At 41.7% G+C, this 16,646-nt stretch overlaps 1 protein-coding gene across 1 annotated transcript in view; it reads left to right on the top strand.

Moving 5' to 3' along the window:
- The window catches only part of LOC126190783 (uncharacterized), a 62,094-nt gene that overhangs the window by 26,884 nt on the left and 18,564 nt on the right, over positions 1-16,646 (top strand). The window contains exon 2 of the mRNA XM_049931324.1: positions 1,518-1,712. Within this exon, the coding sequence (XP_049787281.1) occupies positions 1,518-1,712 (195 nt within the window). The remainder of the gene's footprint in view (positions 1-1,517; positions 1,713-16,646) is intronic.

The raw sequence follows: 16,646 nt of genomic DNA, 5'->3' as shown, positions 1-16,646 counted from the left end.
TTACAGAAGGTACAACATATGATCGAATGGAGAATGGAGGCAGTGCCACAATGGGGAAACAGACATGTCTTTGTGCAAGCAGATGTCGACACCAGGGAATAACAATGGCCAAATCATTGTCCAGAAAATAGCCGAGTATCGCAAGATCATTGTGAATAAGTCCACTGGGTGGCATGTAGCACACACTAATGAGTTGGGACAAGTGAGGTCAGCCCTTAAATCTGCCGCTGTTGTTCCTTCACATTGCCGGGTATCAGTGAATGTACCATTCCACACACCACACCACACCACACCACACCTTAAGCCTTGCTGATCATATGCGTGATTATATTGGTTGATCCACTGGTACATCCAGTGGGTGTTACCAGAGTTGTCATAGGATCATGTGTAAGGTGGCTAGAACAGTGGGTAAAGGAAGAAATAAGTTATGGTCATTATGAGGTTACCAGGTGAAGGCCTACCTTCTTCCAGCCATTGGGGCAAGACAAGGTGTGCCTCTACCATGCCGCTAGTTTGTAGATCACTTGCTCTCTGTTTTGTGTATTAATATGGAAGTGTTGAGCACCTTCTAAATTTTAAACTTACTTACTTCTAGCTACTGTTAATAAGTTACATTTTCTTTGTAAATATACAAGTTCTCATGAACTAGCCACATAATGTTTCCAATTTGGACAAATCTTTATATTCTTGTGCCTTTATTTATTAACATTTTATGGTTTTGTTTTGTTCATTTCGATTGATGGCATAATTTATGTTCTATGTGTTTCAATTTATTTATGTTTGTGCACCATTCTGCGTATCGATCAAAATAAGCTTTTAATTTGGAATTTATGAGCTGTGGCTTTTTATTGTCAGTCTCTGTTACACTTTCTCTCCATAGAGTGCAAAATACTATCAGCAACAAAGGAGAAAGAGCCAATACAAAACATAAATCATGAATAATTGTATTATGTTTCCCAGATTTGGCTAGATTTGAATTACTCTAAGAAGAACGAAGATAAGAATTCCACATCAAGCTTTATAGATCACACACTGACAGCCAGTTCTAATGTTTTGTGCCAGCAGAATTAGTATGGTGGGGCATGTGGGTTGCATGTCACAATCTTGACCAATAATGTCAGCTTTCTCAAAATAGTAGCTCTTCACTTATTTTCACAAGGCTGATTGCACCCCATTCTAATTGTCCTATTAAGTAATAATATTTGGCAGTATTAGAAATCACTCCCAGAATCTCTGAGTGCTAGATGGGCAATCACAGTTCAGCCATAGAGGCGGGCAGAATATCTTTTGGAATTACAGAACCAGTTACAAAAGATATTGTGTGTGAACTTTCAGTTTCTTGCAAGACGGTAAGATATTGGTTTGCAACTGCTTTCATGAAAACACTTGCCCTTAGTGACAGCTCTAAGATTACTGAGATCTTTGTCCTTCCTGTCAACATAGTATCACATACAATGTAATATATTGATACAGTGTCATATGCATGGCAGAATCTTGACTTGTGTTTCATGTTTTAGTGAAGGAGTGATGCAAGAGTGTTATGGAAAACTTCTTGGGAAATATCCAGCCCAAATACATAGCCGTTTTATAGACAATGTAGAAACAGAATTTAAAATGGAAATTGATGAACTTGTAATTGAAGAAAATGTAAATGAAAAATTTCTACAACTTCAAAAGCTGGAAGAAGACATCTCACCAGGAAATGTGAAATGGTGAGTGATAAATATTTGTAGTGAGTAAATATGTTGAATCGAAGCTTCAAATTGGTATATATCAGTTATTACTATGAATAGATTAAATACAGAAAGGTAGATTGCTGGTTTCTGATTTAAAATGTTTGCTTTTGTGTGTAAGTTTAAAATTAGTCATCGGGAGACAGAAAGGCTGGTCAGAACTTAATTTCAGCAGAGGTCATTCCATGAAAAATGAACCAGGGTTCCCAGATTGACCATCTTCCATGTTGTTGAAATTTGTACAGAACGTACGTAAGGAACCAGCATGAACTTCCGCAAAGTTTCAGCTCCATCTGAACCTTGGTGTTGGTGCTAGAGATGCTTACACAATAGCCAATTTTTTCAAAGCTACAAACACAGAAAAGTTTTGTTTGGCAAGCCATTATTCCTTGCATAATAGAGCTAATAACATGCAACTTTCCATCCTGGCACAACTTTTTGTGCAGGAAACACAAATAACATAAATGGAAATGAGAAAACAATATCCATGGCATAATCTCTCTAAGTTTGCAGAATAACTTTGTTGTGACAGGTTTTCCCCATGTCCTAACAATGATCCTGTACTGAGCAAAAGGCACTGGAAACAATTATTTGTCTACATCTACATCTACATCCATACTCCGCAAGCCACCTGACGGTGTGTGGCGGAGGGTACCTTCAGTACCTCTATCGGTTCTCCCTTCTATTCCAGTCTCGTATTGTTCGTGGAAAGAAGGATTGTCGGTATGCCTCTGTGTGGGCTCTAATCTCTCTGATTTTATCATCATGGTCTCTTCGCGAGATATACGTAGGAGGGAGCAATATACTGCTTGACTCTTCGGTGAAGGTATGTTCTCGAAACTTCAATAAAAGCCCGTACCGAGCTACTGAGCGTCTCTCCTGCAGAGTCTTCCACTGGAGTTTATCTATCATCTCCGTAACGCTTTCGCGATTATTAAATGATCCTGTAACGAAGCGCGCTGCTCTCCGTTGGATCTTCTCTATCTCTTCTATCAACCCTATCTGGTACGGATCCCACACCGCTGAGCAACATTCAAGCAGTGGGCGAACAAGCGTACTGTAACCTACTTCCTTTGTTTTTGGATTGCATTTCCTTAGGATTCTTCCAATGAATCTCAGTCTGGCATCTGCTTTACCGACGATCAACATTATATGATCATTCCATTTTAAATCACTCCTAATGCGTACTCCCAGATAATTTATGGTATTAACTGCTTCCAGTTGTTGACCTGCTATTTTGAAGCTAAATGATAAAGGATCTATCTTTCTGTATATTCGCAGCACATTACACTTGTCTACATTGAGATTCAATTGCCATTCCCTGCACCATGCGTCAATTCGCTGCAGATCCTCCTGCATTTCAGTACAATTTTCCATTGTTACAACCTCTCGGTACACCACAGCATCATCTGCAAAAAGCCTCAGTGAACTTCCGATGTCATCCACCAGGTCATTTATGTATATTGTGAATAGCAACGGTCCTATGACACTCCCCTGCGGCACACCTGAAATCACTCTTACTTCGGAAGACTTCTCTCCATTGAGAATAACATGCTGTGTCCTGTTATCTAGGAACTCCTCAATCCAATCACACAATTGGTCTGATAGTCCATATGCTCTTACTTTGTTCATTAAACGACTGTGGGGAACTGTATCGAACGCCTTGCGGAAGTCAAGAAACACGGCATCTACCTGTGAACCCGTGTCTATGGGCCTCTGAGTCTCGTGGACGAATAGCGCGAGCTGGGTTTCACATGACCGTCTTTTTCGAAACCCATGCTGATTCCTACAGAGTAGATTTCTAGTCTCCAGAAAAGTCATTATACTCGAACACAATACGTGTTCCAAAATTCTGCAACTGATCGATGTTAGAGATATAGGTCTATAGTTCTGCACATCTGTTCGACGTCCCTTCTTGAAAACGGGGATGACCTGTGCCCTTTTCCAATCCTTTGGAACGCTACGCTCTTCTAGAGACCTACGGTACACCGCTGCAAGAAGGGGGGCAAGTTCCTTCGCGTACTCTGTGTAAAATTGAACTGGTATCCCATCAGGTCCAGAGGCCTTTCCTCTTTTGAGCGATTTTAATTGTTTCTCTATCCCTCTGTCGTCTATTTCGATATCTACCATTTTGTCATCTGTGCGACAATCTAGAGAAGGAACTACAGTGCAATCTTCCTCTGTGAAACAACTTTGGAAAAAGACATTTAGTATTTCGGCCTTTATTCTGTCATCCTCTGTTTCAGTACCATTTTGGTCACAGAGTGTCTGGAGATTTTGTTTTGATCCACCTACCGCTTTGACATAAGACCAAAATTTCTTAGGATTTTCTGCCAAGTCAGTACATAGAACTTTACTTTCGAATTCATTGAACGCCTCTCGCATAGCCCTCCTCATACTACATTTCGCTTCGCGTAATTTTTGTTTGTCTGCAAGGCTTTGGCTATGTTTATGTTTGCTGTGAAGTTCCCTTTGCTTCCGCAGCAGTTTTCTAACTCGGTTGTTGTACCACTGTGGCTCTTTTCCATCTCTTACAATCTTGCTTGGCACATACTCATCTAACGCATAATGTACGACGGTTTTGAACTTTGTCCACTGATCCTCAACACTATCTGTACTTGAGACAAAACTTTTGTGTTGAGCCAACAGGTACTCTGAAATCTGCTTTTTGTCACTTTTTCTAAACAGAAAAATCTTCCTAACCTTTTTAATATTCCTATTTACGGCTGAAATCATCGATGCCGTAACCGCTTTATGATCGCTGATTCCCTGTTCTACGTTAACTTTTTCAAATAGTTCGGGTCTGTTTGTCGCCAGAAGGTCTAATATGTTATCCCCACGAGTCGGTTCTCTGTTTAACTGCTCAAGGTAGTTTTCAGATAAAGCACTTAAAAAAATTTCACAGGATTCTTTGTCCCTGCCACTCGTTATGAACGTTTGAGTCTCCCAGTCTATATCTGGCAAATTAAAATCTCCACCCAGAACTATAACATGGTGGGGAAATCTACTCGAAATAGTTTCCAAATTATCCTTCAGGTGCTCAGCCACAACAGCTGTTGAGCCAGGGGGCCTATAGAGACATCCAATTACCATGTCTGAGCCTGCTTTAACCGTGACCTTCACCCAAATCATTTCACATTTCGGATCTCCGTCAATTTCCTTCGATACTATTGCACTTCTTATCGCTATAAACACGCCTCCCCCTTCACTGTTCAGCCTGTCTCTACGGTATACATTCCAATCTGAGTTTAGGATTTCATTAGTGTTTACGTCTGGTTTCAGCCAACTTTCTGTCTCTAGTACTATATGGGCATTGTGACCGTTTATTAATGAGAGCAGTTCTGGGACCTTTCTATAGACGCTCCTGCAGTTTACTATTAGCACATTAATATTGTTATTCCCTGTTGCATTTTGCCTACTCCTACCTCGCCGCGTCTCAGGAGGCGTCTTGTCGGGCCTAGGGAGGGGATTCTCTAACCTAAAAAAACCCCCATGTGCACTCCACACGTACTCCGCTACCCTTGTAGCCGCTTCCGGCGTGTAGTGCACGCCTGACCTATTCAGGGGGACCCTACATTTCTCCACCCGATAGCGGAGGTCGAGAAATTTGCACCCCAGATCTCCACAGAATCGTCTGAGCCCCTGGTTTAAGCCTTCCACTCGGCTCCAAACCAGAGGACCGCGATCGGTTCTGGGAACGATACTACAAATTGTTAGCTCTGATTCCACCCCGCGAGCGAGGCTTTCCGCCTTCACCAATTCCGCCAACCGCCTATACGAACTGAGGATGACCTCTGAACCCAGACGGCAGGAGTCATTGGTGCCGACATGAGCAACAATTTGCAGTCGGGTGCACCCAGTGCTCTCTATCGCCGCCGGTAGGGCCTCCTCCACATCTCGGTTGAGGCCCCCCGGCAAGCAGACAGAGTGAACATTGGCCTTCTTCCCCGACCTTCCTGCTATTTCCCTAAGGGGCTCCATCACCCGCCTAACGTTGGAGCTCCCAATAACTAATAAACCCCTCCCCCCGTGTGCCTGCTCGGACCTTGCTGAAGGAGCAGCCACATGTCCACTCACAGGCAGAGCGGGCGATGCCACACGGCCAGCCTCCACATTGACCCTCCGCCTCGTGTGCCGCGAACGCCGCTGAACCCGCCACTCCCCTTGGGGAGAGGGTGGCCCAACCGCGCCCGGTACCCGCGAAGATGTCTCGACAGCAGGGACAGTGTGTGAAGCATGTAACACCTGGGGTGTACCCTGCGACGCACCAGACTCCCCACTGCCGCTACACTCCGAGGCAGCAGCCTGAAGACGGCTGACCGCGGCCATCAACACGCTCAGCTGTTCGCGAACAGTGGCCAGCTCCTCCTGCGTCCGTACACAGCAGTCACACATCCTATCCATCCTAAGCAATCAATTTACTGAAGAGAGTTGTTCAACCTTTAACTAGACTGCTAATTCACTAAAGGCGGCTGTTTATTCACTAAACTGGGGTTGCTAGCCACTTCTTGTAGAAAACAATGAAAATTGCACTACCTGTCTCTGGACTGTATTGAAAACAAACACTAGCACTACTGGCACTATGGCTGACTAAAGGGACTCTCTCTGACTGTATTCAAAACAAACACGAAATCTATGGAACACTGTTAATAGCACCAGACAATTAAAGCTTCCTAAAAGCAAATACACACGGAAGAAGTGACAAGTAAGAAAAATACAGTTAATACTTAAATTAAGGTAGCTCGCTGCACAGCAGGCGTGAAGCAGACGGCAGTTGTCAGTGCGTTGTCTGTCCGCATGTCATAAAATTAAAAAGTATTGAAATAAGGAAGTGCAAGATGATCAATAAAACACTTGCAGCTTTGAAAATGTTTAAAATTCTGTATGTCATGTAACAGTGTCTTTTGTGACGGTCCCAAACCCAAGGTCCTTGGCAGTACTTTTGGGGCAGCCACCACAAATTGTATAAAGCGTGGGTAGTGACCAGGATGTAGCTATGTCTGTTGGCTGAAAAATAATTAATGACAAGAATTGCGCCAGCTAGCATGAAGAGATAACTTATCTTTATTTCTGACGAAACATGCACCAGCAATACAAGTCCAAGTAATATCCAAGAGTAATCCGTGTACTGAGCCTAGTCGAGTATAATAGCAAATATCACACTGCAATGGTTCCACTATAAACCCCACGAAAGGCTAGCAATAGACAATCGACAGTAGACTGTCTGTCTCGGGGCCAGCGCTCCTCCTCATATGCAAAAGGCAGAGGGCGCTGCGGACCTCTTCCGTCAGCGTAACGCCCTGAGACGCCGATGGCCGTGACAGGAACTGTGGCCAGCAATGTTACGGTCAGGGTGCGCATGCGCGAGTTATTTGGTTGGTTGGTTGGGTCCGTGTATACAACAGTGTCAAAGTCAGTGAAGTCCTAAAAGCTGTAAAAGAATTTTCTTTAGAAGAACTACAGCTGCTTCATTGACAAATGGGTTTATATTTTCATGAAATTGCTCAGATTTGCTCTCATCATGAACTATGGGTACAATTCTTTTAAAAAATTCACATTGTAACCATTTTGCCATAAAGAATCATAAAATATAAAAAAAGTTTGTGCTCATTTGGTTTGGGAATGTCTGATCAACTATAGTATACGACAAGACCAGATATACACCAGGCCAATAACAGCGTTCATCATGCAGAATAGATTTTTCTACAAGAAAAAAAAAAAAAAGAAAAATCCACATACATTATATCTTACCAAATGCGAAGTTAATAAGACAAATATCTCTGAAGATCTGACTACAAGCTGATCAGCTGTTGAAATATCACCATTGATATTTAACTAATTGTTTCAAGAGATAATTGTTATGCAAAGTGAAAGATGCATGAGGTTGAAGATAGAGTTTGTAAGAAAATTGTAACAATTGGCACACTTGACTGTAACAAATTGTAGCTTAATAGTGCAAGCAAACAATGTCTCAATTGTTTAGATTACAACAAACTGGTCAGATAATTCTAGAAAAAGATGAATAAATCCTATTATCAAGAAAAAAAATGGCATTATGACCATAATTCCTCTGAGCTTGTCCATCAGAAAGTCAACAAAGAATTATTTGTTTCAGAAGGAATGACGAAATCAGCAAAGAAGTTTTAAGATGGAAAAAGGAATTTTAAACACACCCAAAAAGCTAGTGTGGTAAAAAGCTTTCAGAAAGCAGAAGGAAAAAGATTATATAATTTTCTGAAGAGTGAGAATTTAGTGGAATTTAGACTGTTTCCATTTGAGTATCTTGTTTAAGTTTGAAACAAGACTCTTAGTTTGACAATATCTGATACAAACCAGCCAAATACAGTGCCCATCATGGAAAAAAAAACAACCTTGTTTAAGTCTGAAACTGTGTCTTAGTCTTTTTAGACTCTGATGACGCTCCAACAATAGCAGACAAAATGTTTCGCACAGAACTACGCCTTGGACTGTGGCGTAACGCCCATAAAATGGTATTCACCAAGAATGCAAATATTGGCCGTGGAAACCTACATTGGAGAACAAGTTCATAAGCAAAATTACTTGCAGCTGAGTAGTTTGAAAGAAATATGTGTTGCTTTTTTTTTTCTTTTTATGTTCTGTTAATTGTGATTTTTTTAAAAGTTCTTTGGCTTGCATCCAAAGTGGTGAATGAGTGGAGATAAAGTAGGTTCACACTCAGTTTGTGTGTGGACAACACATCACAATGGAAAACTAATGTTGACACATAGCCCATGCAATAGTTTACAAGACTTCCTTGTCCTAACACACAATGGCTTATCAATAAAAAAATTTGTCGATGTTTCTCCAACACCACGAACTTGAGATAGTGATCATGAACGTCCGGTAACGGTCACGAGGAGGTATCTGTTCCAAAGACGTAGCTGTAGACTTAGTAGTAGTATCAATACAAATTATGGCAACAGTCATCCAACATTGTCCAACTGGATTATCAGTAACTGAAATGGTAAAATCAGAACGACCTCCTCGAAAAACAGTCTGTCCTTTCAATACATCAATCAAAACATCATGCTATACTCAGTCTCCACATCCAAAATAGATTTATAAATAGTAGGCCTCCATCGGAAGACACGATGTACCCTGCGACGAGGCATGATGCTGACTATGCGTCAGCTACCGGAAACACGCTATTTATAGCCACAGCACGCATGCGCACAAACAAGTTGGCACCTGTCCAAGGTCACATTTGAAAAATCTCCGTCCGGTGACTAGTTAAAACCGGCCGCTGGCACACAGCCAAACTCAATTCAAACTTTGCGTGCAGCCCACACAAAACACACAAATCACAACATTAGTATTCAAGAATGGGTTGTTTGGGATGGGTCATTCATGCTGACCCAACAGGTCTCTTTATTTGCTGTCATGTGTATATTAAAATAAAAAAAAGAATTTTACATTAATAAGAAAATAAATTTATTACATACTCATAATTTATTACATACAGCAAAATTGTGTGTGGTTTGGAATCCAAAGACTGCATGCTTCAACACTGTGAAGAAAGTCCAGGAAAAAAATTTCTAAAATGCACTGGAGCTTGAAAATATGTATCCTGGAAAGTAACCCAATTCAAATTATGTATTCACACTGATTGAGACACACTTGGAACCATGTGACTGGCAATATTAGAATTTATTGGAGAACTGTTGATAAAAATGTTGGCTCTCCCTAACCATCATTACAGTACTAAGCCCCAAAACAAGCATTTGCAACTGACTAAAGACAGCATCAAACTGGGTGAGTTGATTATATAGATGGAACTGTGCAGAAAGCTAATCCTTTATTTTTAAATATACAGTTCAAAGACTTCATTGGGAGAATAGCCAAGTATGATAAAAAGTATCAAATACTGTAAAATCAGTGCAGCATTATAAAAATAGCCATGCATGTCTTTTATGGTTGAACTAATCGAGCTGCTTAAATTCACTATCACACAAACGCAGGATATTCATTATTTTACTGATTGTTGCCCTGCACAACACAAACAAACATTTTAAGGACTGTTTCAAACTGTTTTATTTTCAGACTAGAATAGAGTTGGTTGTTTTTTTTAATAAAAAAAAAAATACAAGCCGTTGCAAATCACTGAGTGATGAAGTTTATGGTGTAGTTATATAGTGACACAAGCTAGCCTTTAATATCCAGTAGAAATTTTTGTCTCAGAAATTTATTTAAATAGCACGAAGAAAATGTATAGGTGTCCAAGGATCATGACCTTTTTGCGCCAATAGATAAAACAAGACAGTGTATTTTTTGTGAAATTTCAAAAAAACACAAAGATGCTCAAATCAGTTCATCCTCAGGAAGCCGCTGGAAGAATTTTCTAGATTCCAGATTCCTGAACAGCAAATAATTTCAAAGTTCAGCTCAAAATCTAACAATGCTGAGAATAATAATTTGCAAGAATAATAATTTGCAAGTACCAACCATTAAGGCACGATGTACTTGAGGACAATATTATGGAAATGGAAGAGGATGTAGAGGAAGATGAAATGGGAAATGCGATACTGCGTGAAGAGTTTGACAGAGCACTGAAAGACATGAGTCGAAACAAGGCCCCCGGAGTAGACAACATTCCATTGGAACTACTGACGGCCTTGGGAGAGCCAGTCCTGACAAAACTCTACCATCTGGTGAGCAAGATGTATGAAACAGGCGAAATACCCTCAGACTTCAAGAAGAATATAATAATTCCAATCCCAAAGAAAGCAGGTGTTGACAGATTTGAGAATTACCGAACAATCAGTTTAATAAGCCACAGCTGCAAAATACTAACACGAATTCTTTACAGACGAATGGAAAAACTAGTTGAAGCCGACCTCGGGGAAGATCAGTTTGGATTCCGTAGAAATACTGGAACACGTGAGGCAATACTGACCTTACGACTTATCTTAGAAGAAAGATTAAGGAAAGGCAAACCTACGTTTCTAGCATTTGTAGACTTACAGAAAGCTTTTGACAATGTTGACTGGAATACTCTCTTTCAAATTCTAAAGGTGGCAGGGGTAAAATACAGGGAGCGAAAGGCAATTTACAATTTGTACAGAAACCAGATGGCAGTTATAAGAGTCGAGGGACATGAAAGGGAAGCAGTGGTTGGGAAGGGTGTAAGACAGGGTTGTAGCCTCTCCCCGATGTTATTCAATCTGTATATTGAGCAAGCAGTAAAGGAAACAAAAGATAAATTCGGAGTGGGTATTAAAATCCATGGAGAAGAAATAAAAACTTTGAGGTTCGCCGATGACATTGTAATTTTGTCAGAGACAGCAAAGGACTTGGAAGAGCAGTTGTACGGAATGGATGGTGTCTTGAAGGGAGGATATAAGATGAACATCAACAAAAGCCAAACGAGGATAATGGAATGTAGTCGAATTAAGTCAGGTGATGCTGAGGGAATTAGATTAGGAAATGAGACACTTAAAGTAGTAAAGGAGTTTTGCTATTTGGGGAGCAAAATAACTGATGATGGTCGAAGTAGAGAGGATATAAAATGTAGACTGGCAAGGGCAAGGAAAGCGTTTTTGAAGAAGAGAAATTTGTTAACATCGAGTATAGATTTAAGTGTCAGGAAGTCATTTCTGAAAGTATTTGTATGGAGTGTAGCTATGTATGGAAGTGAAACATGGACGGTAAATAGTTTGGACAAGAAGAGAATAGAAGCTTTCGAAATGTGGTGCTACAGAAGAATGCTGAAGATTAGATGGGTAGATCACATAACTAATGAGGAGGTACTGAATAGGATTGGGGAGAAGAGGAGTTTGTGGCACAACTTGACCAGAAGAAGGGATCGGTTGGTAGGACATATTCTGAGGCATCAAGGGATCACCAATTTAGTATTGGAGGGCAGCGTGGAGGGTAAAAATCGTAGGGGGAGACCAAGAGATGAATACACTAAGCAGATTCAGAAGGATGTAGGTTGCAGTAGGTACTGGGAGATGAAGAAGCTTGCACAGGATAGAGTAGCATGGAGAGCTGCATCAAACCAGTCTCAGGACTGAAGACCACAACAACAACAACAACAACTACAACAACAACAACAACCATTAAATATGACCTGTTGAGTTGCAGACAGGCTCAACGGAAAGACTTTTTTCTCAGTCTGTCTATTGCAAAGCAAACTTAGTTTGCATTCATAAACTGTTCTCGGTCATCATGCAATTTCGTGGCATACCAAGCATATGAAAGCATATCACCAAATATTGATGCAGACAACACATGGTATATTATTGATTGAATTTTTATGCAGCCTTCAGTAGTCATTTTACAAGGGTTTTCACCAGCCTGTAAAAATAAACGTCATGAAGCTGAACCGGCGGAGTACAGTTGGAGGAATTACTGCACGTTGGCAGACCCTCTCCATCCTAAAAAGTTTAATTGTGCAAATCACGGTTTCTTTGCACTTATCATGAACTGAGGAGCAAAAACAAATTGTTCTTCTCCCACATGTGGCTTCAAGATGTTGGTTATAAAATTCTTACATTATGATGTTCTGAGTTTGCTGGACTTTGAAGGCGTTATTGTAATGTTTTTGTATTTTCACGCCTACTTATCAACTGATTTTTTCAGTCTTGCTCCAGATGTGCCAGTGGTCTCTTGAAAGTAAACAAAGACCATTGGCAGTAATTTTCCAGATAAGATGACAGCATATTGTGCAGTGTACGAATGTGTCACCTGTTTCGTGTCCATTTGCTGCATAATAACTACCATTCTTCATAGAGTTTGCACAGTCATAATAAAACAGTTGTCAGAATTACATGGGAATCAGGGGGAAAAAAGAAGATATCAGCAGTGTGACTTGATCTAGAAACCCCATCCTTACGAAATGAAGCTCTTACTTGCTCAGCTATGGTCTCCTCGAATACTCATGAGCACACAAAGTATATAAGCATACCTAAAATTTTCAACCTCAGTTTTCTTGAAAATGGTTGAGAGTTGCGTCTTTCTGTTTACATATGTTGAAGTCTAGTTCGTGCCCTGCACGTTGTGTCAGTATGAATCAGATTGGTGAGGAGGAAGTTCATGCAGTTGCCTTGACAGTGGTGTTAACAATTCCTTAATTTTGTAACGAGCTGAAAGACAATAGAGAATGATCATGTTTCCAGAACCTTTTACTTCCTTGTTGTCATTTTACAAGGGTTTTCACCAGCCTGTAAAAATAAACATCATGAAGCTGGACCGGTGGAGAAAATTTGTAACAACAAAATTTTTTAAGAAGTTTAATGAGAGATTTTTCTATAGGCTTGGCTTCCTGGCCTTCATTTTTATTTCTGTGTTCTGTTCAAAGAGTTGTGCTATGGTAGCAAGTTGCAAGATCTTAGTTCTTTAGGTCAGGAACAAAGGCAAATCACCAAATGTGAGGATTATTTTGCATGAGTCCAGTTACAAGGAAATTGACACTTATGAAAATGATCAAACAGCAGCACTGAGCTACAGATGGAGCTGAATGTTGGCAGAAGTTCATGCAGGACCTTTAGGTAGAGTAATACAAATTTCAACAATATCGAAGATGGGTGAGCTGAGGGGATCTTCCAGATTAGATCAGTTGATAGAGAATGACCCAGAGGCTTAACTCGCAGTTCTGACCATGTAAATGCCCACAATAGAAAGAACTATATGTACATTCTAGATTGCATATCTTTGCCTTCCTCAGACCTTTGCAACCAGTTATAGATGGATCTACAGATTAATGTAGACTCCGGACAATGCTGCAGCTCAGCACTTTTTACATTAACAAGTTTTTCAGAGGTGAAAGAAATGGTAAATTACAGATAAAAATCCTGGGACTGATGGGATTGAAACCAACCAGACCTTTGATCCATATTCTGCCACATGCTGTTAAGGATAGAAAGAAATGTAAAAAGTGTGAGTAATTTCACATGTTGGCTAGTTGTTAGTTTCTTACAGTTTGCAAGTTGTGGTATTGGTGAATATTTTACTGGATGGGTGCATGAAACAGATAACACTGTCAGCACAAAGTACAGTATGGGCTGACGGTGGCTTGATAACAAACTTGGGAACAGAACCCTACAACAGGAAATGAAAACCTGCTATGCCAGTCAGGACCAAAGGGGACACTAAGGGCAGTAAATTGAAAACTCCCAAATATTGAAAAAGAAAAGAAGTAGTACATCATTAGTCACTCATACAATTTGCAAGAACATTTGTACTGCGAGATATAAAAAATTCCACATAAGTCTAATATTTGTATTCAACACATCTTGATTTAGCAGTTGTGCAGAGAGTTCACAGTAGCCCATGTAAATTTCAATAAGTGCTTTATATCTAAAAACAAAGATGATGTAACTTACCAAACGAAAGCGTTGGTATGTTGATAGAGACACACACACACACACACACACACACACACACACACACACACACACACACACACAAATTCAAGCTTTCGCAAACCTCGGTTGCTTCATCAGGAAAGAGGGAAGGAGAGGGAAAGATGAAAGGATGTGGGTTTTAAGAGAGAGGGTAAGGAGTCATTCCAATCCCGGGAGCGGAAAGACTTACCTTAGGGGGGGAAAAAGGACAGGTATACACTCGCGCGCGCGCACACACATATCCATCCGCACATATACAGACACAAGCAGACATATGTACAAGGCCTTGCCTTTATTATCTATCAGAAATGGGTGACATCATGCCCGTGGACGCCCACCCAGATGGGCTTTAAACAAGGCAGACTGGGTAGCCTTCACCTCTCTTGTCACCACTGAATCTCCCCCACATGGTGCCATCAGTGTTGTGATTAAGCAGGTCACTACAACGATAGTTTCTTTGGCGGAAAATGAGATCCCTTGTTCTCTAGGGTACCTCCAGAGAAAGACAATCCTTTCGTGGTTGCTGGAAGTCGCTGACGCAATTAAAGAGCATTGGTGAGCTCTACAGCGACATAAGCAGCACCCTTCGCTAGAGCACCAAATAGCCTTTAAGCGGCTCCGAGCCCGCATTCGCCTGCTTATAAAACAATGGAAACAGGAGTGGTGGGAGAAGTATTGGCGGACCATTGGGTGCCATACATCACCTTCCAAAGTCTGGACGAAGATCAGACACCTTTTTGGGTACCAGACCCCAAAAGGTGCCGTGGCATTAACATAAATGGCGTGCTCTCTGTTGACGCAAATGTGACTGCCGAGCACTTTGCTGAGCACTACACTCAACCCTCTGCGTCAGAGAACTACCCCCCAGCCTTTTGCACCCTCAAACAGCGGATGGAAAGTCCTATCGTTCACTTCCCACCACAGTGAACCGTATAACACCCCATTTACAGAGGGGGTGCTCCTCAGCACCCTTGCACATTGCCCCGACACAGCTCCTGGGCCAGACCAGATCCACAGTCAGATGATTAAATATCTGTTGTCTGACTGCAAGTGATATCTCCTCGTCATCTTCAACCGGATCTGGAGCGATGACGTCTTTCCATCACAATGGCAGTAGAGCACCATCATTTCAGTGCTAAAAAGCGCTAAAAATCCGCTTGATGTGCATAGCCATCAGCCCCACCAACGTTATCTGTAAGCTGCTGTGTCGGCAGTTGGGTTGGGTCGGGTCCTGGAATTGCGTGGCCTACTGGCTCCATGTCAGAGTGGCTTCCACCAGGGTCACTCTACCACTGTTAATCTTGTGTCCCTCGAGTCTGCCATCTGAACAGCCTTTTCCAGACACCAACATCTGGTTGCCATCTTTTTTGACTTGCGTAAAGAATACAATACAACCTGCCAACATCATATCTTTGCCACATTGTATGTGTGGGGTCTCCGGGGCCCGCTCCCGATTCTTATCCAAAACTTCCTGTCACTCCATACTTCCCGCATCCAAGTTGATGCCTCCCATAGTTCCTCCCATACGCAGGAGAATGGCGTACCACAGGGCTCTGTATTGAGGGTATCTCTATTTTTAGTGGCCATCAACGGCCTAGTAGCAGCTGTAGGGCCGTCGGTCTCCCCTTCTCTGTATGCGGATGACTTCTGCATTTCGTATTTCTCTTCCAGTACTGGTGTTGCTGAGTGACACCTACAGGGAGTCATTCACAAGATGCAGTCATGGGCTCTAGCCCACAGCTTCCAGTTTTCAGCCACAAAGTCGTGTGTCATGCACATCTGTTGGCATCGTACCATTCTTCCGGAACCTGAACTTTATCTAAATGATGATCCACTCACTGTAGTGGAGACGGGAGTGGCATAACAGTACGCACAACAAACTCCGTGTCATTAAAATGACTGTGAATGTGTGGAAGTCTTCCCTGCAGGCTTCTTGCAGGGAATTAGTTGTCGTTTGTCAACTCCGAATTTGCCATACATGTCTCACACATGGTTACCTTCTCTGTCGGAGAACCCACTTCAGTGTCGCTGTGGCTCCCAAATGACAGTCGTCCACCTCTTGGTGGACTGCCCACTTTTAGCCACTCTGCGGCGGACTTTTAACTTTCCCAGCACTCTACCTTTGGTGCTGGGTGACAATGCCTCAACAGCAGCTGTAGGTTTATGTTTTATTCGTGAGGGTGGGTTGTATCATTTGCTCTGAGTTTTAGTGCACTTCCTTTGTCCCTCTGTGTCCTCCACCCTGAGGCTTTTAGGGTGGAGGTCTTAATGTGTTGCAGAGTGGTTGGCTTCTTTTTTATTCTCATGGTCAGCCAGCCATGGTAATCTGTTTTCTTGTTTGTTATTTCTTCTCCCTGTTTCTTGCATCTCTCTGTGGTTTTCTTGTCCTGTTTTGTCCATTGTAGTGTTTGTTGTCCTTCTGTCATTCTTCTGGTTCTTCCTTTCTCCTTTTATTGTGCCGTACGTCTTCTTTGTTTTCTTCTTTCCCTTGGGTAATTGTTTTACTGGGAACAAGGGACCGATGACCTTGCAGTTTGGTCCCTCCCCC

This window comes from Schistocerca cancellata, chromosome 6, assembly GCF_023864275.1.
Source record: "Schistocerca cancellata isolate TAMUIC-IGC-003103 chromosome 6, iqSchCanc2.1, whole genome shotgun sequence".
In the NCBI taxonomy this organism is placed as follows: Eukaryota; Metazoa; Arthropoda; class Insecta; order Orthoptera; family Acrididae; genus Schistocerca; species Schistocerca cancellata.
This window is presented reverse-complemented; position numbering and strand designations above follow the sequence as displayed.